The following is a 24370-nucleotide window of genomic DNA, read 5'->3' as shown; positions in this document are numbered from 1 at the left end:
CTGGCCAGGGGTGTGCCTGGATTGATCCGGGAACGTTACCCGACTACAGTGGCGATCATTTAGTCGTCGTCGTAGCCACATATTTACATTCCAGACCATAGGACGCTTTAAAGGCACCAATAACTAGGCGTGTCGTATCGGGTGTCAACCAATTTTCATGAAATTTTCCCAGATGATAAAGTTTGGTCCCCGGTGAAAATAGGGTACTTCATTTTGTGATATTCGCGATGATTTTCAAAAAGTTAGATCCTGGAGATGGGTGTATCGATTTAAGCGAAATTTTGTAGACCCCCTAATGGTAACCCAAAACCACAAAATTGTATAAAAATTTGGGGCAAATAAACGTGGGGGACGCCCTACCTAAAACCCACCCAAACGGACATGTTTACTGATTGGGACAATTTGGGTATCAAATTAAAGGTATTTAAGAGTAGAGTACGAACTTGATATAACACTACGACCCCAAGTGTCGGGGAGCCCATCCCACCCCCAAGAATTATATATTTACCGGTTTGGACAATACGTGTATCAAATGAAAGGTAATCGGAAGTCGAATTGGCGTCAAGTCCGTGAGGGGCCGTTACCCCAAAAGAACAATTAGGAAAGGTACTTGAGAGTAGAATAGGAAACTTATATAAATATGTGAGGCCCCAAATGGACATGTATACCGAACGGGACAATAGGGAACTCAAACTGAAGTTATTGGAGAGTAGAATACAATCTTGTTTAAAAATTTGTGCCAGTTCCCGGGGGGTCGCTCACCCCAAAATTATGCAACAAATGGACATGTATAACAAACGGATCAATATGGGTTTCTAATGAGAGGTATTTGACAGTTAAATATCACAGACTGCACATACTTGATGGCGAGGGGAAGCACACTAGGCCAAATATTCACGAAATCTTTGTCGACGAATGCAGTAACAAATCATATTTCGAGAAATTTAGTCGAAAATTAAATTGGGAAAAAAATTTTCGTATTCAAATTTCGACCAAATTTTCTACCAGTTATGGTCAGTTTCAGCTTCTTTAAAGTGATCTCAAAGCCTTTTTTGGGGTTGTAATAGGAAATAGTCGAACTTTACACATTCAAGATCAATAAGTCCATTCAAAATTTATTTGAAAACTTTGAAATCCAAATTCTCTCGTTAAAAATTCCTTTCGACTAGGAGTTGCCAGATTGTCACTTTAATTCCGCCATTATTGTGTGATCCGTATGCCCTTCTTATGCTATATGGCAACATTTCACATAGCAACGGCATTTGTTGTTTAAAGAAAGCAAAGTGAAGAAAAATTCAGAAACAGCAGAAAAAAACAACTTCAAATAAAATTAGAAAATTAAAAAACGGGGAAACGTCTTTCATAAACAAATGACCCACATAAAACGAGAAAAAAATACATCTCAAAACAAGGATACACGTTGGGATCGTATACGAAAACGTCATGGCAGTGGAAATTCTGCAAAAATCAAAAGTGAAACCGTAAAACGTTTTATCGAAATAGATTATGTGGACAAGCATCAGCGGGAAATATTAAATGGCGATGCAAAGCCTGAAACGAAACTAGATCCAGTCATGGTAATGGATATGAGACACCAAATGGTAAGGGAAATATGAAAATTATGGGCAGAAGTAGGGGCGTAAATAAATTTTCTTTTTTCACAGTTCAAACAGATACCTCGCAAATTGCCCTTAGCTACCGTGGCCTATACGAAAACCATGGATATGTGCAAGTCCCATAATGTGGCAGTTGAGGAACGATATATAGAAAATCAGCTACAGCAGTTTCGACAGCATTTGCAAAAGCAAAACAAACGCAATCATATCTCAGAGAAGAAGGTGCACTCGCTGCTTATCGATAATCAAGAAATAATGGGGAGCTTGGAATCTTCGCAGCATCATATAGAGGATTTCTTTAATGCTCCCATGGAAGCAATGAACGAGGTGAATGATTTGTTTAAACGCGAAGTGGAAAGGGAGCTACAGCTGATGGCAAACGAAGAGGTCTTAGAAACGGAATGCTCCAAAATGGTTAAAGAAGCCACTGCCGATTGCAGTGCTTCTGCCTTGACTTCCGAAAAGATATTGAGTGCTGGCTCCATTTCACTGAGCCATAAGATGGAGGATATAATGGAACGTTTTCCCGAAATGCGTTTATTTGCTAAAAATGATCAAACTCCCGCTCAGACTCCACGTCGAGAAACCCCCAGTCCTTTGCCGGATACTGATGAGGTCTTGCAGCCTTTAAAGGAAAATATGGAACAAAACAGTGGCCTTCACTTGCGTTGTGTACGTTTTGATGAAGAAGTCAGCGTTTGTCAATTTCAAAGGGAAAACTCTACATGCTCCAATACCAGTGATGGCATTGATTCGGTTATATCCGAATTGGCGGAAGAAGTTTTGCTTGAATTACAATTGGAGGAAGAGGGTGGTGGTAAGTTAAAAACTATACCAGAAATCGAAGCAGAAGGTAAAACTACAGAGGATGGAAATATTTGTAAAGATAGTGAACAAAAGTCCTTAACACGAAAAGATGAGGGCTTTGAAAATCTTTCTTATCAGACTAATAATGAAAAATTGGAAATCAGGGGTAACATACCCAAAACATTTATTCGTTATCTCCAGCAAAAGGAAGCACCACCATCTGCAGCAGCACAAAAAATGGCTCATATTTCTGCAAATTCCACCACCACCACTGAGACCGACGACTTCTCTTCCAGTCAAGAACAAAATCAAATAATAGAGGAACTTTTTGAGGCCAAGTCATATCCCAGAATTCCCATATTAAGAAAATATTTCCTCAAGTGGGTCCATTTTACTCATGTGGAGAAAATCGAAAGGGAACATGCCGACTCCCATGCGGATCGAGTGCGAAGAATTAATATTTTCCTGGATAAAATACGCATTGAAAAAAATCGTCAAAGAAAAAATCAAAAGGCCCACAAAGCACACCCGGAAGAGGGTGATGAGGCTGTGGAGGGTACAAACAAAAAAGATGTCACTGGAAATATAAGAATTAATAAGAAATACCAAAACAAGTAAGTTATAAAGTTATATTTAAAAAAAGGGAATTTACTTCAAGAGGGTCATAACTAAAAATGGAAAAAGCATAAAAAAGTTTGAATAGACATTAGGTTGTTGTTGTTGTAGAGGCCACATATTTGCATGTGGAATAGCGATCCTTGGTAATCTCTTTTTTTTTCATCAACCAACACGCAGGGGATGTGCCCTATGAATGCAGTGCATTGCGTTGGCGAGAGGAAATTAGGAATTGGAGGCGGGGAAAAGGATGTAGTGTTTATTGACAATTGTCTTAAATCTTTGGATGTGAAAGTGGGTTGGAAAAACATTAGCCAGTCGGTTCCACATACGAACGGTTCGGGCGAAATAAGAATTCTCTCTATAATGCATTGTGCGGTCCGCTGGCCAATCAATTAAAAACGGTTTCGAGTTCCTGGAATGTCTAGTATCCCTGACATACATCCTTACAGCAGGAAATAACCCAGCGCCAAATTACCCACATTGCGACGATGATCAAGAGAGGCGATATAGTTGGATACCCTACTGTCCCCAATCAACGCCATCGCTCTCCTCTGTACACGGTCCAGTAGCTCCAGGGATGATTTTGAAGTTGAAGCCATCCGGGCCCGGGGATTTATTTACGTCGAGATTCTCAAGAACCCTTTCGTTCGAAAAAATGTTTGGGTTATGACTCCCGATACATTTTCGATTGAGGGAAGTGGTTGATTGCTATCCTGCAGGGAAGAGTTCCCTGCAAAAATATCAGCCAACAGATTAGCCTTATCAACCGAGTCAGTGAACGTTTGATCATCCTTAACAAGAGTTGGAATAGATGAAGAACTACGATTTTCCCCTTTCACGAACGGCCAAAAGCTCTTACTTGCTCGTGTAGAAGCAAGAATCTTAGTACGTAGACGCTATTCGTAAAGAAATTTTTCGCGTCTAAGCACATTGGCACACGAAGATCTTGCCTTCTTGCGCGGCAGTTCATTATTGGCATTTTTATCCAAGCGCCAGTTCCTGAATGCCACCTCTTTCGATCTGCATGTCTGGTTAAACCATCTTTTGTCGTCTGATTTTGCCGTTATAGTCTTAACTGGGATCTCTCAATCATTTCACCAGTAGCATTTATATTGTCATCTAGAAAACATAGTTTCCAATTAAAATGCTGAAAGAATCCATTGAGCTCAGCCCGACGTGCTTTTTCGTATAAAAATATTGACCGCTTCGGGATTGGGGAAGAAGCAGTACGAAGAGCAGAATACGAAAAAGATGCTGAAATAATGCAGTGATCGAAGTTACCAAGAGGTGCAAGAGTATTAACTTCATACTTTTCAGGGTGTGAAGTTAAAAAAGGTCAAGAGTGTCGGTTCGTTCACTAGTTGCGCCAAACCATTATGCGCAGCGTAAAGGTCAACGTTTTGGCCCTCAGGAGTCGTATGACTCGAATGGGAAAGCCAGGAGGAGTTGTGGACATTGAAATCCCCAGCGACAACGATTTCACTGCCCGGAAAATCCTCCAAAATGTTTATAATGCAATCAGAAAGGGCGTCAAAGCCGTTCATGGAAGTCTCGCTTTCTGATTTTGGACCACTATATAGAAATCTAAAGTGCACTATATGTGATCTAATCGCGAATTTAATCCAAAGGGAGTTAAATTCGGGATCTTGTGAGTCCAGGTGTGTCGTCTTTGGAATACTACATCATTACGTACATATACCACCCATCATTTGGACAACCAGAAGAAAAGAGAACAAAAGCAAACACTAACGTGTAATTAAGAAAACAAACTCGTTCACTCCTCGCCTTTGCAGTTACTCCGCAATCTGCAATCTGTAGCTCTCATGAACACCACACAGATCGGAGCTCAAAACTCCACCCTGTGTGGTGCTCATAATTATCGCGTAATGGAAGATATTGGATAATACATAAAATAAGATTGATAACAGTAGGTTAAAGCACCTACAATGGCGACCCCATTAAATGATGGTATTTATAGCAATTTCTCCAGATTTTTTTAATTGCGTTATGACCTTCTTGAAGAAAATTTTTAGTATATAGTTATGTTCAACTAATGTTCCTTATCTTCTTGAACCTTCTTCATAAGAATCAAAATACAACAGGATATCATTGATCTGCAACGCCTTAAATTGGAAAGGCAGGAACGTATTATAATGGAACTTAAACTCAGTAAGTTATCCGAAGAAGCCCGCGAAGCACGTTTGGAGCTAAAGGATGAATTGAAATCAGTTATACGTTCGGGTGATGCAAAATCAAAGGCCAAAGCCAAATGTCTTCAGCTAATTGGAAATTTGCGCGACAAGGAAGATGAACGTCTGGACAAATTGCAATGCAAGGCTATGCTCATGCCGAAATTTTTACAGAGTATGCAAGAAAGAGCTTTGGAAAGGAGTGTAAAGCATGAACAAGCTAAACAGCGAAGACTTCAACAAGAAGCCGAAAGAGAGGCACAAAAATTGGCAGCCGAAGAAGCTAAGGTAGGTTAGACAGTATAACAGAAGACATGGCTCTCCATTCACGTCACAGTGAATGGACATCATTGCCAAAAGTGAATGAGGTACTTTCATCCCTTTGTCTTTTGAGACTAAAATGACAGACTACAACATACCACTAGGTTACAGTCCCCGCATGGGATAGCTGTGAGCACCGCCCTGCTGGAACATTGAGGTCCGATCTGTGTGGCGTTTATTTCTGCACGAGAAGCTTAGCTGGGAGCTATCGGGCACGTCTACAGGTTGCAGATAGTTGAATGCTCCATACGGAGTAGCTGCAACGGCAGTCGCGGACAATCATATTAATTCCTGCACCATTACGGCAGCAGCATTTACGTCAATGTTTAGAAAACAAAGTTTCCAATTAAAATGCTGGAAAAATTCGTTGAGCTTAGCCCAACGTGCCCTTTTGTATACAAAATTGACCGCTTCGGGGCTGGGGAAGAGGTGGCGCAAAGAGCAGAATACGAAAAGGACGCTGAAATGGTGCAGTGATCTGAATTGTCAAGTGGCGCAAGGACATTAACTTCATACTTCTCAGGGTGCGAAGTTAAGAATAGGTCAAGAGTGTTATGTTGGTGCCCTTCGACACATGAAATGTGTGTCGGTTCATTCACTAGTTGCATTAGACCATTCTGCGCGGCGATTAGCTCGTCGTATTGACCCTCTGGAGTTGTATGTACCGAATGGGAAAGCCAAGAGGAGTTATGGACATTGAAATCGCCAGCAACAACGATTTCATTGTCCGGAAAATCCCATAAGATTGTAGTAATTGAGTCAGAAAGGGAGACAAAGCCGCTTGAGGAAACCTCCCTTTCCGAGTTTGGACTTCTATATATAAACCCGAAGTAAAGTACGTGTGTTCCAATCCTATGTTTAACCCAAATGGAATTAAATTCCGAATCTTGTGAGTCCAAGTGTTGCTGCCTATGGAACACTATATCATTACGTACATATATAGCCTCTGTGGGGAATAAAAAGAGATAGAATGTGATACCCTGGAATGTGAAAATTCTGTGGATCAGAATCCTCACCAACCTGCGTTGCACAAAAACCCAAAGGAAAAAAAACCTACCAAAAACGGCAACACTGCTCAGGATCCCAATCTCTTTTCTCTGTTTTTCCAACAAACAGTTTGAATTTAAAGTAGTAAACATTAAAAAAATTAATAAATTTTTCAGCGCCAAGAAGATGAAGAAGCCAAACGTCAAAGAATCGAAGCCCTCAAGGAGAAACGACGTCAAGAGAAAATGGCTAAAATTATAAGAGAACGTGAACGTCAGCGCTACATTGAAAATCTGCGTAAAGCCCAAGATTTCTATCGCCGCCTGTTGCTTAAGCGTATAGGTATGGAAGGTTTCAAAAGATTGTTGCACCGTAAAAAGGAGAATCTACGCAGATGTGAACAACTCCGACGCATGCTGTACAAGAGAACCTATTTTCAGGCTTGGTTCAGTATATATCGCATTTCGAAGGCACGTCGCTCTCAAAAGGCCGATGAGTTATATGAGCGCATATTAAAGCGCAGATATATTCACCTATGGTTCTTCTTCACCGGTCAAGAGCGCAGCAAATACAATGTGGCTGTTGACTTTTTCGAACTGAAATTGACAGAGACAACCTTCAGGAAATGGTTGGGCTACACCAGACGTATGAGGGCAATTGAAGAAACAAAAATGAAACAGGCTGTATTGCATCATGAATGGTAAGGGTTTAGAATTTGGAAAATTCAAAAATCTAAAAAGAGTATTGCATTGTAACTTTCTTTTCTATGACGTTTTCCAGGCACTTGAGGTGGAAAGTCTTGGACTGTTGGCAACGTTTGCCACAAATTTTACAACTAGAAAAGGAGACAGAAGAGAGGCGCCAACGTTGGCGCATGAAAATCTGGGAGCTTTTACCCGATTACACACCTAACCGAGACGAACTGAATATAAATCTTTTATAGATATCGAGTTTACAAGATTGTTTATAATTTAAAAAAATATATATACATATATTTTTTTTAATTGAACAAAAGAATGCATTTTGATTATAATATTCGTAAAACATGTTTTTTTTTTTTGAAAAAATGGTTTAAACCAATTTCTTAAGAACATTCATCAAAAATTTTAATTTTTAAAAAAATTTCTTTGACATTTTCTTCAAAACGTTTTCTTATAATTTTTTGTGGAACTTTTTTTTTTGTAGAAATTTATATGAATTTTTTCTATAGAAAATATGTTTAATTTTTGTATAAAAAAATTTTTATTCTGTATTTTTCTGTAACCATGTTTCCGTAAAAAATTTTGTCAAAATTTCCTCCTATAGAAAAATTCGTTAAAATCTTATATCGTCGAAATTTTATTTCTTTGGAAATTTCGTCAAAATGTTGTTTTTATATAAAATTTTGAACTTTTTTTCTTTTAGAGAAATTTCGTCGAAATTCTATTTCTTAGAAAATTGCATTGACATTTTATTTCTATATAAACTTTCAAAATTTTTACAAATTCGTCAACATATTTTTTGATATTTCGTAAATTTTTTTATGCAAAATAAATTCGACGAATTTTTGTTTAAAAAAATTGACGAAATTTAGCATTTTGTCAAAATTAAATTTTTATGAAAATTTTGTCGAAATGTTTTTACAAAAATTTCGTCGAAATTTTATTTTTATAGAAAATTTTGTAGAAATTTTATTTTTATAGAAAATTTTGTAAAAATTTTATTTATATAGAATATTTCGTCGAAATTTTATTTTTATAGAAAATTTTGTCAAATTTTTTTTTTATAGTAAATTTTGTCAAAAAATTTTTTTCTATAATTTTTTTGTCAAAATTTTTTTTTATAGAAAATTTTTTTAAATTTTTATTGTTATAGAAAATTTTATTTTTATAGAAAATTTTGTCAAAATTTTATTTTTGTAGATAATTTTGACAAAATTTTATTTTTATAGAAAATTTTGTCAAAATTTTATTTTTATAGAAAATTTTGTCAAAATTTTATTTTTATAGAAAATTTTTAAATATTTTTTTATAGAAAATTTTGTCAAAATTTTATTTTTGTAGATAATTTTGTCAAAATTTTATATTTATAGATAATTTTGTCAAAATTTTATATTTATAAAAATTTTTGTCAACATTTTATTTTTATAGAAAATTTTGTAAAAAAAATATTATTTTTATAGAAAATTTTGTCGAAATTTTATTTTTATAGAAAATTTTGCATATTGCCATGGCCGGTAAATATGAACCGTATGGAGGGTGTTTTGGGGCCTGGGGGGGCCACCGGCACTTTGCACTGAAAATAGATATCAAGTTCGTTCTTTATTCCCAAAAAAACACACTTTACATCCAAAATTGGATATCAAATTCGCTTTCTACTCTCAATTACTTTTCATTTGAGATCCATATTGACGTATCATCAGGCGGAAAAGCGCCACCTATACTTGAACGTAAATTGTATATTATCATATTCGTAATCTACTCCCAAATACCTTTCATTTGATTCCCATATAGCCATGTTCGGTTAATATGCCCATTTGGGGGTGGGCGCCCTCCCATTACTTGGACCTAATGTTTTATGCCATATTTGTAATCTACTGCCTAATACCTTTCATTTGAGTCCCATATAACCATGGCCGGGGGTAATTGGGGGTGGACCATTACTTGGACCTTATTTTTTATGCCATATTTGTAATCTACTGCCTAATACTTCTCATTTGAGTCCCATATTGACATAAACTTCGAATGTTCTGGTCTCCAATACCTTTCATTTGATACCCTTATTGTGCCCACCGGACCACTTTCGGATATGGGTGGCGTTTTTGGGGTAAGGGGGAAGTTGCGCCCGATATCTAAAAATTATAAAGCCTATTTTTCCTTCCAAACAAACGTACACAATCTATGAAAATTTTAAGAAAATCGGTCCAGCCAAGAATCATATAGTCGTAATGGGTCTAATGGCTTTTTAAGGGGTGGCGTGGCCCCCTATACAACGATCTGATTTTGTATGCCAGATTCGAAATCTACTCCCGAATACCTTCCATTTGAGCCCCATATTGAAATGAGTTTTGGGGTTGGGTATTTGGACTCAAATATTAAAACCATATTCGTATTCTACTGTCCAATACCTTTCATTTGATGCCTATATTGTCCCGATCGGTCCTCTTTTGTTTTTGGGTTGTGTTTTTTGCATAAGGAGGAGGGTCCGTTCCCCATTCTGATATCAAAAAATTATATAGCCTATGTTTCCTTCCAGACCAACCTACACAAAATGCGAACATTTCTAGGTAATCGGTTCAGCAGTTTTTTGGTCTAACAAATACAATTTCATTTTTATATATAAGATTTCGTAAATTTTTTTAATATAAAATTTCGTAAATTTTTTTTATACAAACTTTCGTCGAATTTTTTTATAGAAAATTTCGTCAAAATTTCATTTTTATGAAAAATTTTGTCGAAATTTTTATGAAAAATTTTGTTGAAATTTTTAGAAAATTTTGTCAAAATTTTATTTTTTAGAAATTTTCGTTAAAATTATATTTTTATAGGAAATTTCGTCAAAGTTTTATTTTTATATTTCTAGAAAATTTCGTCGAAATTTTATTTTTATAGAAAATTTCGTCAAAATTTTTTTCTTACGAAAATTTCGTACAAATTTTATTGTTAAAAAAAAAATTCGATGAAAATTTTTTTTTATAGAAAATTTTGTCGAAATTTTATTGTTATCGAAAATTTCGTCGAAATATTATTTTTATTATTTTCCTTTAAACATATTTTCATGGAATTTGATTAAATACAACGAAATTTTTTTCTGGACAATTTTTCCAAAATTTGACATAAAATATTTCAAAACAAAACAAAAACAAGTGGCCACTGTAGCATTAGAAACTCTCACAGCATGATTGCGTATGGGAAATTGCCAATTTTTTGTACAATTTCTAGTTATGATCTGGCAATGCTTAATTAAATAAATGTGCAGTGTATTTGTTTGTATGACTTGTGATGTGGTTGACAGCACTGCTATATTTGTATGTGCTGTTGTGTTGCTTTCCATATTTTTATGAATCATTTGGCAGTCGTCGGCAACAGGTCAGGTTGGCCGAGCGGTCTAAGGCGCCAGATTTAAGCTCTGGTTCCCGAGAGGGAGCGTGGGTTCGAACCCCACACCTGACATGAAAGATTTTTTTATCTAAATAAATTTTATTTGGTAGAAAAACATTACTAAAGCTGTTCTATTATATTTGTGGTGTTGAGGAAAATGGCAATATAAGTTAGTATGGCATGTGTTGAATAGAAAGAATATTAGGCATTTCCCCTTGTATTTGTCACTCTTTTTTTTGTGGCTCCCCTTTCACTACAATGTATTTTTTTAGCTGAGAACGTAGCAAATATTGAGTGAGTGAGGCTCTCATGTTAACTGGTTAGACAAGTTACCAGGGTTGCCACGATAAAAAACTGTTTTGATTGTATTTGCAAGAAACTGCTTAATTATGCCCACCACCACTGGATAACCTAACACCTCGAGATAACGAGTTGCAAGCCAACAAAGCACATACTAAATTCTCTATCGTCATGACATTCTAAGTGGATCAAAATTTGTTCTGCCGATTAAGCTGAAATTTTTTTATAAATTAAGTACAGAACGAACCAAAGACAAACTTATTTCTTCAAAATAAGTCAAATATTTTCGCCTCGACTTTATTTATTGAATTTAGTTTAAAAATTCCCGGCCGACACGGGATAACTATGAGCACCACACAGGCTGGAACTTTGAGCTTTGACTTGTGTGGTGTCCATCGTTATCACGGGAAGCTTAGCTGAAAGCTACCGGGCGTGTCCACAGGTTGCGAATGGTGGAAAGCTCCGTTTTTATGCGGAGTAGCTACAAATGCGGCCGCGGGCAGTGAGCGATTTTTGAGAGGAGAGTCTCAGTGAGGAGTCAGGTGGCACTGGCTCTTAATTATATACTGAGTGCCAAAGATACTCGAGATGACAAGGCGAGTTATTGGCGCCTTCAAATAGGGGCGGCCGGAGACAATCGTCAGATCTTGGAGCAAGCAGCTCGTCACAACGAGGAATACATGTGCAATCCCACACAACCAATGCGGTTGGGGCACTGGGCCAGTAACCCGCCCCCGGAAAACTATGAGAACTATAAAGGAATAGTAAAAACGGATCCCCCAACGTTGACGACCCACGCAAACGAAAAAGGAATCTGCACCTGGAATGTCCGCACTCTCTATAAAGAAGGTGCAGTATACGCGCTGGCGGATGTATTAGAGAAGTACAAGGCAATTATTACCGCCTTACAGGAAGAGCAATGGACTGAGAATGGCGTCACTACAAAAATATTCACAAAGCAACATGGCTGTCACCCGATCAAAAAACAAGGAACCAAATTGATCACGTTGTGATAGATGGAAGTCATTCATCCAGCGTGTCAGATGTACGATCGATCCGTGGAGCGAATATAGATTCGGGTCATTACCTTGTTGCAGCAAAGATAAAAACCTAAAGTCAATGAGATAATTGGGCCCTATCAATGCGGCTTTGGACTTGGTTAATCTACCCTGGACCAGATATTCACACTGCCCAAATCCTGGAAAAGGCCCGAGTAGGAAAAATTAACACCAACCATCGCTTTGTTGACTAAAAAGCCGCCTTCGATACTCCTTTACGTTCAAAGGTATTTCAAGCCATGTCTGAGTTTGGTATCCCTGCAAAATTAATAAGACTCTGCACACTTGCTGATTCGCGTTCTTCAGTAAGAATAGGAAAGAATCTCTCCGAACCATTTAATACCAAACGAGGTTTCAGACAAGGAGACAACCTATCGTGTGATCTCTTTAATATCCTGTTGGAGAAGATTATACGAAATGCAGATGTGAATAGATATGGCCCGCTAATAACAGGAGAACTCATGCTACTCGCCTATGCCAACGACATCGACATCATAGGCCGGTCACTGAGAGTAGTAACTGCAGCCTTTAAAAGAATCGAAAGAGTCAGTGAAAATGGGTCTGACAGTAAATGGAGATAAGACGAAATGGACGATTTCAATTCCCAAAACGCCTTGTACAACCGATCAGATAAAGAAAATGGAGAAAGTTGGGAACCACAACTTTGAGATAGTCAGTAACTTTATTTACCACGGCAACGCCGTAACCGAAACGAATGACACCAGTTTTGAGATAAAGCGAAGAATAATACTGGCAAACAGATGATACTTTGTACTAAGTAAGCGGTTTAGAAACAAGACCACCTCTCGACAGACGAAGATTACACTATACAAGACACTGATACTACCCATGTTGTTATATGGTTCTGAGGCTTGGGTACTTGTGAAAGCAGATGAGGCAGTGCTTGGAGTATTTGAGAGAAAGATTCTTCATAAAATATATGGTATGACGACGATAGCATACTTACACGCAGCAAAATTTAACGGCCGCGTTGGCTAACTCATGTTGTCGGAATAGATGAAGAAGCTCCAGCAAAGAAGTCTTTTGAAGGCAAACACAGTGGTACACGCAAACCGGAAAGACCAAAAGCGCGATGGAAAGAGCAAGTGGTGGGAGACACCTCGAAACTTGGTATCAGAGATTTTAGAATGAGCGCAGAAGATCGAGGCGCTTGGAACGCTATTCTACGTTCGGCTAGTGGAACAAACATTCTGTCATAGCTATTTAAAGTAAAGTAAGTTTAAAAATTTCTTCGAAATATATTAGCAACGATGCCAATGAAATGGTTCATATCGATTCAGATATGGGCCCTATACAAATGGGTCGCAACAATTTACTTCTTGACACCGTTATTCACAAAACTTAAGGCCTGGTTAGGCTCTCGTTAATGTAAAGACGCAATTATGCTTATTAATGGTTCAGAACAAAGTAAAGGCCTTATTTATTGCTTAAAAATGATCCACATATTTTCCTAATTTCATTGAAATTTTTTTTTAAATGTATTCCCCAAAATTTATATGAGAAAAAAAAGGCAACCCTGTCAGTTGTTTTATGCACGATAAACATGTATGATAAACACCAACAAACGTCGACTTGTTGATCTCTTCCAGAGAGCATTAAGAAAAACAAAACGCCAGTTGTCTATTTGCTTGCGATCGTAACGGTTGTCTTTGGTAACAACAATTTTTAACTGCCGGCCGTGTCTTGACATTTTGACACTACGCGTAAATCACTTCTTCCGGCCATTTGTCGTAAATAAAATATCTTGATTTACTTGTTTGAACAAAAGAAAGCCCAAATATCCCGAGGCAGTGTTAAAAAACCCCATTTTTTGCGCCTAAAAAGTGACGTTTTAATACTTTGTTTGTGGAAACGATTTTAAAAGTCATTTTTGGTTATTGAGCACTGTTTTGTTGTGCTACAACAAATCGAAGAGGTTGTTTTTATTTGTATTTTACTACACCATTATCGCGGCCGTATCCATTGGAATTGATAAGTGTTTTGTTGCCAGTGTCTCGTTTCGAAATTCTTAAGTACACTTTTGTGCCTGAGAGAGTGCGTGTGTCGTCTGTGTGTTTTGTTTTTGAGAATTTTTGATTTACAATTCATTGCCAAAGCATATTCAATCAACATGGCTTGGAGATCCGTGCATATTTTATTATTTTCATTCTTCGTTATCTTCTCAATTAATTCCGGTAAGTTGTTGTTTTTCTTTCTGATTTTTACGTTATGCAGAGTGGTAAAATATGTGCATATTGAAATCGGTAAAGGATTCGAAAGCGATGACAAAGTTTAGATTTTGGAAAACAAGGCAATTTTTTTCATCATATCAGAATGATCCGGCTGAATGTCAAATAGGAATTGCCTGGACGGTTGGTCACAGAGACAAGTTGGTGTCAATCCCAAATCTATAAGAATTTAAACGGTTGAGCCAAGACGACTCCGGTTTCTCGTGGAAGGCTAAAGTTTTTTGAGTCCTATGCGCAAATTTGCAAATTTTGCCCATGAATATTCCACTAAGGAACAGGGGCCAACTTCTCCTCCTTTTTATAGCCGAGTCCGAACGGCGTACCGCAGTGCGACACCTCTTTGGAGAGAAGTTTTACATGGCATAGTACCTCACACATGTTGCCAGCATTAGACGGCGAAAACCACCGCTGAAAATTTTTTCTGATTGTCTCGCCAGGATTCGAACCCAGGCGTTCAGCGTCATAGGCGGACATGCTAACCTCTGCGCTACGGTGGCCTCGGATATAGACAAGCGTAATTAAACTCACTGCTCTGAGTTTCAACAAAATCGGCTAGTAAATGCGGCTGTTATAGGACTAAGACCTTAAATCTGCATATCGGTCTATATGGCAGCTATATGTAAATATGGTCCGATATACACCATATTCGGGATGGATGTCAAGATTCCTAATGCAAATCACTGTTTTGAATTTCAGCAAAATCGGAGAATAAATGCTCCTTTTCAGTCCATATTTACATCTTTTATAACAAAAAGATGATTAAAGTGGTTGACTGAAAATTTCTTTAAATTTTGTAGATTATCAAAGGTTTTGCCTATCTTTTTCCTTACATGGCTCTTTTACTAGGTATTTATTTTTCTATTATATTATAAGCCTTACTTGATGCAATACTATATGTAAAATCTCATAATATGTTATATTGAAAATCTTATATTTTAACTTTGTAACATGGATAGTGATAAATAAAAAAAAAAAAAAAAAAAAAAAACCACCGCTGAAAATTTTTTTCTGATGGTCTCGCCAAGATTCGAACCCAGGCGTTCAGCGTCATAGGCGGACATGTAACCTCTGTGATACGGTGGCCTACGAGTCTTATGTGCAATCGACTTTATTCTTACTCCTGTCGCTGTCACAATGTGCAGTAGCAGTTGCGGAACATTTATAAAGGATGCATCCTTTTGCCTTACAACTGGCGATCAAATATACAAATAATTTACGATTCAACATTCCAGTGTCGGCTAGATGGATATGTATGTTTGGTGGACCGTTCTATGCCACATTTTGTCTCGGCTGACCCCTCGCATAATAGGTTCGGTTTGGTAGTATCGACTCTTGGCTACAAGTGAAGAAGAGAAAATTCTCAGGCTGGCTAAAAAGGCTTTCTTAATGAAAACTTTAATTCATCATGGCTGAATAAGGTTTTCTATAGAAAAACTTTAATTCAGCCTGGCTGAATAAGGTTTTCTATAGAAAAACTTTAATTCAGCCTGGCTGAATAAGGTTTTCTATAGAAAAACTTTAATTCAGCCTGGCTGAATAAGGTTTTCTATAGAAAAACTTTAATTCAGCCTGGCTGAATAAGGTTTTCTATAGAAAAACTTTAATTCAGCCTGGCTGAATAAGGTTTTCTATAGAAAAACTTTAATTCAGCCTGGCTGAATAAGGTTTTCTATAGAAAAACTTTAATTCAGCCTGGCTGAATAAGGTTTTCTATAGAAAAACTTTAATTCAGCCTGGCTGAATAAGGTTTTCTATAGAAAAACTTTAATTCAGCCTGGCTGAATAAGGTTTTCTATAGAAAAACTTTAATTCAGCCTGGCTGAATAAGGTTTTCTATAGAAAAACTTTAATTCAGCCTGGCTGAATAAGGTTTTCTATAGAAAAACTTTAATTCAGCCTGGCTGAATAAGGTTTTCTATAGAAAAACTTTAATTCAGCCTGGCTGAATAAGGTTTTCTATAGAAAAACTTTAATTCAGCCTGGCTGAATAAGGTTTTCTATAGAAAAACTTTAATTCAGCCTGGCTGAATAAGGTTTTCTATAGAAAAACTTTAATTCAGCCAGGCTGAATAAGGTTTTCTATAGAAAAACTTTAATTTAGCCAGGCTGAATAAGGTTTTCTATAGAAAAACTTTAATTCAGCCTGGCTGAATAAGGTTTGCTATAGAAAAACTTTAATTCAGCCTGGCTGAATGAGGTTTTCTATAGAAAAACTTTAATTCAGCCTGGCTGAATAAGGTTTTCTATAGAAAAACTTTAATTCAGCCTGGCTGAATAAGGTTTTCTATAGAAAAACTTTAATACAGCCCGGCTGAATAAGGTTTTCTATAGAAAAACTTCAATTCAGCCCGGCTGAATAAGGTTTTCTATAGAAAAACTTTAATTCAGCCTGGCTGAATAAGGTTTTCTATAGAAAAACTTTAATTCAGCCTGGCTGAATAAGGTTTTCTATAGAAAAACTTTAATTCAGCCTGGCTGAATAAGGTTTTCTATAGAAAAACTTTAATTCAGCCTGGCTGAATAAGGTTTTCTATAGAAAAACTTTAATTCAGCCTGGCTGAATAAGGTTTTCTATAGAAAAGCTTTAATTCAGCCTGGCTGTATAAGGTTTTCTATAGAAAAACTTTAATTCAGCCTGGCTGTATAAGGTTTTCTATTGGAAAACTTTAATTCAGCCTGGCTGAATAAGGTTTTCTATTGGAAAACTTTAATTCAGCCTGGCTGAATAAGGTTTTCTATTGGAAAACTTTAATTCAGCCTAGCTGAATAAGGTTTTCTATTGGAAAACTTTAATTCAGCCTGGCTGAATAAGGTTTTCTATTGGAAAACTTTAATTCAGCCTGGCTGAATAAGGTTTTCTATTGGAAAACTTTAATTCAGCTTGTCTGAATAAGGTTTTCTATTGGAAAACTTTAATTCAGCCTGGCTGAAAAAGGTTTTCTATTGGAAAACTTTAATTCAGCCTGGCTGAATAAGGTTTTCTATAGAAAAACTTTAATACAGCCCGGCTGAATAAGGTTTTCTATAGAAAAACTTCAATTCAGCCCGGCTGAATAAGGTTTTCTATAGAAAAACTTTAATTCAGCCTGGCTGAATAAGGTTTTCTATAGAAAAACTTTAATTCAGCCTGGCTGAATAAGGTTTTCTATAGAAAAACTTTAATTCAGCCTGGCTGAATAAGGTTTTTTATAGAAAAACTTTAATTCAGCCTGGCTGAATAAGGTTTTCTATAGAAAAACTTTAATTCAGCCTGGCTGTATAAGGTTTTCTATAGAAAAACTTTAATTCAGCCTGGCTGTATAAGGTTTTCTATTGGAAAACTTTAATTCAGCCTGGCTGAATAAGGTTTTCTATTGGAAAACTTTAATTCAGCCTGGCTGAATAAGGTTTTCTATTGGAAAACTTTAATTCAGCCTAGCTGAATAAGGTTTTCTATTGGAAAACTTTAATTCAGCCTGGCTGAATAAGGTTTTCTATTGGAAAACTTTAATTCAGCCTGGCTGAATAAGGTTTTCTATTGGAAAACTTTAATTCAGCTTGTCTGAATAAGGTTTTCTATAGAAAAACTTTAATTCAGCCCGGCTGAATAAGGTTTTCTATAGAAAAACTTTAATTACCTGGCTGAATAAGGTTTTCTATAGAAAAACTTTAATTCAGCCTGGCTGAATAAGGTTTTCTATAGAAAAACTTTAATTCAGCCTGGCTGAATAAGGTTTTCTATAGAAAAACTTTAATTCAGCCTGGCTGAATAAGGTTTTCTATAGAAAAACTTTAATTCAGCCTGGCTGAATAAGGTTTTCTATAGAAAAACTTTAATTCAGCCTGGCTGAATAAGGTTTTCTATTGGAAAACTTTAATTCAGCCTGGCTGAATAAGGTTTTCTTTTGGAAAACTTTAATTCAGCCTGGCTGAATAAGGTTTTCTTTTGGAAAACTTTAATTCAGCCTGGCTGAATAAGGTTTTCTATAGAAAAACTATGTTTCAGCCAGGCTGAATTCCCTGAATATGATTATTAAATTCACCTGTTGCCTAGTGTAATGATTAGTGGGACATCGAACAATGACTGTTCCGTTCTTTACTATCCCATAAAGGATCCTCTATCTCATTAAAAACTCTTTCGCATCTAAAACTATTTTTAAATTGTCTCGATGCATTCCGAGTGTTAAATCCGTGTTATAAAACCATCAAGTTGTGGTCTTTAATAGCAAAATTTACAACAGAGACAGACATGCATACTACATATAAAGACTTTTAATGGCATTCGTTTGACTATTTTATGACATTTAGCATTTTTGTTTACAAGAAAAACGACAAAACAAACGAACTGGCTGCTCTCCTCTATAAAACCTCCATATAAAGAAACAACCCAAAAGGCTATAAACTAGGCAAGCAATGTCAGCTACGGGCAGACAAACACTTTCGAGGCGATCATCATTAAAATAAAAAAAATGTCAACAATATCAGGTTTTTTAGTGCAGCCATTCTTTGTTCTTTCTTGGCCAAGTTGTAGAATGGCAAATCCCAATATCGTCTAAAGCATTTCCATGCATTTCCGAAAGCCCAGATAAAGTCCAAGTTGCCATGAAAAGGAATTTGCGAGATAACAAAATTGATATCGAGACCCTTAGACTGAGTGAGGTATACCGAAATCCTATAGTTTTTATTGGCTGATAAGAATTTCCCTACACTTTCTGTCAAAGCTGATTAAAATCACAATGAATGTAATTGCTAATTATACCATTGTGAACAAATTTCCTAATTGTTGTACTCAATTATAAAAATACATATCACCAAGGTGTATTTTAGCTACTAAGCGCCAATCGTTTATGACAATGGCCAGCCTAACATGAGTCACCCCAAACGGTAGCCCATAAAACTAAAAAATATTTTGAAAAATCATTTCTCTTAAGAAAACCAATCTACTCACCACACCATCTCACCCCACCCCATATTTTTCGTCAATTTACCCTGATATCGTGTTGTTATCATCGCTTATAACGATTTCTTTTTTCAAATTGTAATGCCGCAATACCCTCCATAGAATGTTTGTGGACGTACGGTCACATTAGAAATGCAACAGGTGTTTGCTTTTGAAGTTCCCCCATTCAATGGTCTGCCCTGCCATCATTCTTTCATGCCGGCTAAATATCGTTTCTCAATATTGCTATTCAAACCAAATACTTTTGATTCTGATATGAAATTTGCATAAAATTAACCCAATGAAAGCCTATCATTGTGTTTTGGAGTGATAGAAATTTTGAAAAGGGAGCATACTAAAATCCTTTATACATAGGATTTTAGTAATGAAAACGAGTTAAAGAACCAAAACTAAAAAAGATGATATCTTTGCAATCGAAATCCCCATTAGCATCTTAACCTAAACAAGTAAAAGTGTGCTAAGTTCGGCCGGGCCGAGTCTTATGTATCTTCCACCATGGATCGCATTTGTCGAGTTCTTTTCCCGGTATCTCTTTCTAGGCAAACAAAGGAGTTACATCACGTTTTGGTCCGACTCGGACCATAATTGAATTGAATTGGAAACCATAGTAGAAAATATTGTGTAAAATTTCAGCTCAAGAAGGGTTACAGACCGATTCAGACCATATTTCACACGTATTTTGAAGGTCATGGGAGAAGCCGATGTACAAAATTTCAGCCAAATCGGATAATAATTGCACCCTCTAGAGGCTCAAGAAGTCAAGATTCACGATCGTTTATATGGCAGCTATATCAGGTTATGGACCGATTTGAACCATACTTGGCCCAGTTGTTAGAAGTCATAACGAAGCACGCCATGCAAAATTTCAGCCAGATCGGATAGGAATTGCGCTCTTTAGAGGCTCAAGAAGTCAAGACCCCAGATCGGTTGACATGGCAGCTATATCAAAACATGGACCGATATGGCCTAATCTTTCAATGGAGTAAACATAAAATATGACTAGTAAAATGAGACTGATGAGAACCACGCCTACTATGGCAATGATATTGGGCCCACAGATATGCTGGCTATATTTGTGAGTTATTCTCCGGCACGGCGTTTGGACTTGGCATAAAAAAGGATGGCCTTTATCTTTCAACTTTTATCGGACTGCACTCATTAATATCAGAGAAATATACCCTGTTCCTTAATAGAATATTCATGGGAAATTTTACATAGCCAAACAGATTAAGTATGAGGCGTCTATGAGTCTCAAGGCGATGGGAAAATGGATAGAATCATTATGGGTCACATAGGACTGAGGTCGCACTTATGTAAAAAAGGAGATAGCCTATTTAGGGCATGTAGGGAAGATCATGAGGCGTTGGAATATTTCCTTTGCCAGCGTCTCTAACAGAGTCCCGCACTTGGGTGCGAATACTATACCACACTTGAACCTATTAAGGGAAATAAAATGGAAAAGATTAAGGGGTTAGAGAGCAGCAGGCAATTTCTGACACAGTTCACTTCGGGGATACTTTTTGGATTTAGAGCTCACAATAAGCTGATTACTGGCTTGTTGGTATGTCCATAGTGGCATAGTGCGAATTAGAGTCCGGACCCTCTTTTCCAAACTAACCTAATTTTATCTATATTTGCAAAAGACTACAACAACTCTAAAGTAGAGCTGGCAAAACATCGATAACACTATCGATATTTAATTTTTTTACTGAATATCGATTGATATTTATCCGATGAATCCTATCGCAAAGGTAAAATTTTTTGCAAAACTAAACAAAAATAAGTAATCCGACACTGAATGTATCCTTTAAGATACATTGCGCCTATAGAGGGCGCAATTTTCATCCCATTGGACTAACATTTTGTGCAATGATTTTTCAACTTTTTTAACCTTGGTTTTATTTGGTCTGTGCACTGATATTGTTTCTATGTGAGATCGATCTCCCGATTTTTACTTCTCTTTTTCGTTTGAAATATAGTTGATGGGAAATTAACAATAGTATCGATACTATCGATATTTATTATTAAAACTATCGAAAATATCGAATGTTGCGATTATCGATAGTTTGCCAGCTCTACTCTAAAGACGTCATGTAGCTCGTGGTTCATACAACGCCGCTATTCTCGAAATTGATCCATAAATTTTACGAAGTACTTCCTCGTCATCACGAAACCATGTTTTCTTTTAATAAGTTATCAATCATGAGGTATGTGTTCTTCCAGCAAGATTACGACGAAGAGCTGGCGGCAAGCCTCATCAGCGTGTCGCCTTCGGTTTGAAAAAGTTCTGCTGGTAAGCCATCGGTTCCGGCTGCCTTTTACTGGTTTACTGCTACATACACCTCATTTGCTATTGGGTTGCCCAAAAGGTAATTGCTTTCTTTTAAAAAATCCGCAATTACTTTTTGGGCAATCCAATACATACATCTCATTTTCAGTTCCTTCGGTAAAGGTTAAACAGGAGCGGGAACTCCTTGTTTAACTCTACGGGACTTTGATTTCATGTTTCTAACTACTCGTATGACTGGCGACCGCACATATAGTTCACAATCCTCCTCATCGTCGTGTTGGGAAGAAAGTGTCATTTGCAGGGCATCGTTCACATGTTTTCTCTAGCCTCTAGCTCCAAAAATGTATCCTTTTCTATTCTTATTCTTATTATGTTATATTCTTATTAAAGATACTAAAAATTTCCGTCACCCCAAAATAAAGTCTCCTATAATATTATTAGCATGATATTATAGGTTAATCTTGCCACCATTAAACGACATCTCATTTTATGAATTCATTTGCATACCAAACACTTTGTATAGAAAAATGCATTAGAACAAATTCAATAAATTAAAAACAAAAGTATATGTGGCGTTTAATCTCCATTTTAAGACATCTGCTACACATGGTTAACTGCTTATCTTCGCTTTCATTTTTAGAAAAAAAACAAATTTTTGAATCTACATAATACTTACCACTATAGTGCTATAAATTAAGTGAAATTCATATGAATGTTCAAATGTCCCATATAATAAGAGAAATTCCTTAGAAATATATTTTTAATATGAAATGTTTTGGTCTGGATATTTTTGTTAAACACCTTGATTTATGGTTTAGATTTTATATTTTAAGATAATTTTTTTTTTGATTTTTATTTTTTACAGTTCTTGCTGGTCCCACAACAGTTGTAAAAGATGATCCGATTAAGGAAAGTCTGGATGAACTTAATGACCTAACTGGAAGCGCTATATTGAGGGTAAGTCGTTGACATGTTAGCCCATACACGCATTGAGATATTATTGATAAAGTAAATTAATTCGTATAGTTCCCTTGATGAAATAATTTTGTATGATGCGGAAATGGGGAACACCGAGAGCACACAAACATATGGGGGGATAGTTATTGTTAAAGAAATTTTTAATGCCAAATGGGAACACTTGAAGTTAGCTTTTTTTCGTGTTTTGGATACACCTTAATTATTGCTAGGAGAAATGTCGAAAGATAGATAAATAGGTCAAATCTGTTCGGTAGGACTGGTGAATTTTGATTTTTTTTTCGACAAAAAAAAAAAAATAAAAATCGGTTTCAATTACGAGATTAATTGATCCAATTACTTTTTTCCAAATAAAACTGCTTCAATAACGAAAATGATAACATATATCAATCACAGTTATTGAAAAAGGTGATTGAAAAATTTTCATTAAAAAAATTGCATATTCAATTAAAAAATTGATTAAACATTTTTGAAATTTCCATTTAATTTTTTAATTGATCCAATTCGAAAAATTGTTGAAATTTTGTAAACTTTCAATTAATTGAACCAATTAAAAAATGATTGAAACTTTCGAAATATCCTATTAATTTTTAATTGGATCAATTAAAAATTTAATTGAAAATATACAAATGTTATATCAACATTTTTATCAAAAGCACGCTGTACAGAGCGCAACCTCGATTTCGATGCAATATGGTTCACATGCAGGGAGCAGCAAAAGTCATGGTACCCCAACCAATAAAGTATTTATTTCACCAATCCTTCGAAAAAACTAACAAGTAAAAAGGCATTAAGTTCGGCCGGGACGAACTTTTGATACCCACCACCTCGGGTATATATGTAACCCACCTTTCGTCATAATCCGGTGAAAAATGCATAATTTATACCCCCATAGCAGCTATGTCGCAATATGGTCCAACACGGATATTGAGTAGAACAAAATATTGGTCTTTTTGGTAGCCATATCAAAATTTAGACCGATCTGAACCATATAAGACACAGATGTCGATAAGCCTAACATAATTCACTGTGTCAAATTTCGTCGAAATCGGATTATAAATGTGCCTTTTATGGTGCCAAAACCTTAAATCGAGAGATAGGTTATATGACAGCTATATCCAAATCTGGACCAAGTTGAAGAAGGTTGTCGACTGGCCTAACCTAACTCACTATCCGAAATTTCAGCAAAATCGGATAATTAATGTGGCTTTTATGGGCCTAAGTTCCTAAATCGGCGGATCGGTCTATATGGGGGCTATACCAAAATATAGTCCGATATAGCCCATCTTCGAACTTTCCAAAAGTTTCAGTTCAATATCTCTATTTTTAAAGACTGTAGCGTAATTTCAACAGACAGACAGACGGACATGGCTAGTTCGTCTAAGATTTTTATGCTGATCCAGAAAATATATATACTTTATAGGGTCGGAATTGGATATTTCGATGTGTAGCAAACGGAATGACAAAATGAATATTCCCCCATCCTTCGGTGGTGGGTATACAAATCAGGAGATCGATTTATGTAGAAACAATATCAATGCACAGACCAATTAAAACCAAGGTTAATAAAGTCATGAGAGAAATCATTTTACAATATGCTACCCTAATCGGATGAAAATTGCGCCCTATATAGGCGCAATGTATCTTAAAGGATACATTCAGTGTCGGATTGGTCATTTTTGTTTAGTTTTGCTAAAAAAAAATTAACTTTTGCGATAGTATCCATTGGAAAAATATTAATCTATATTCAGTTAAAAACTTAAATAGTGTACAAGAAAGTAAAATTTGTTAGCAGGAGGTTCATCCTATCGATAAATGAATGTAACGGTTAGTTATCATTATTTTAATTTTTTTTATTTACTTAAAGAACAGTTTCCCAACAGTTTTTGAATTTCCCAGAAGTTTGGTTTCCGTTATTAATGCAAGTTTTGGTAATAATATT

At 36.3% G+C, this 24370-nt stretch overlaps 2 protein-coding genes and 1 non-coding gene across 3 annotated transcripts in view; all 3 read left to right on the top strand.

Annotated features, from left to right (window-relative positions):
* The first annotated feature begins 967 nt into the window (after nt 1–967).
* On the top strand, nt 968–7491 carry LOC106088282 (calponin homology domain-containing protein DDB_G0272472). Its single transcript, XM_059362917.1, has 5 exons — nt 968–1601; nt 1665–3037; nt 5128–5518; nt 6715–7238; nt 7319–7491. Exons 1-5 carry the CDS (start codon nt 1371–1373, stop codon nt 7479–7481), a joined length of 2682 nt encoding a protein of 893 aa, XP_059218900.1. The 5' UTR covers nt 968–1370; the 3' UTR covers nt 7482–7491.
* A 3114-nt stretch (nt 7492–10605) lies between these two features.
* On the top strand, nt 10606–10689 carry Trnal-uaa (transfer RNA leucine (anticodon UAA)). The gene has a single exon. It is a non-coding gene; the product is annotated as a tRNA-Leu (tRNA).
* A 2924-nt stretch (nt 10690–13613) lies between these two features.
* The window catches only part of LOC106088273 (uncharacterized), a gene marked incomplete at its 3' end in the record, with an annotated part of 33729 nt that continues 22972 nt past the window's right edge, over nt 13614–24370 (top strand). Inside the window, exons 1-2 of the mRNA XM_013253699.2 lie at nt 13614–14170; nt 22319–22410. Of these exons, the coding sequence (XP_013109153.2) occupies nt 14107–14170; nt 22319–22410 (156 nt within the window). The remainder of the gene's footprint in view (nt 14171–22318; nt 22411–24370) is intronic.

Source organism: Stomoxys calcitrans, chromosome 2 (assembly GCF_963082655.1).
Source record: "Stomoxys calcitrans chromosome 2, idStoCalc2.1, whole genome shotgun sequence".
Taxonomy (NCBI): domain Eukaryota; kingdom Metazoa; phylum Arthropoda; class Insecta; order Diptera; family Muscidae; genus Stomoxys; species Stomoxys calcitrans.
Note: the sequence above shows the minus strand (reverse complement) of the source record. Positions and strands in the feature narration are given on the sequence as shown.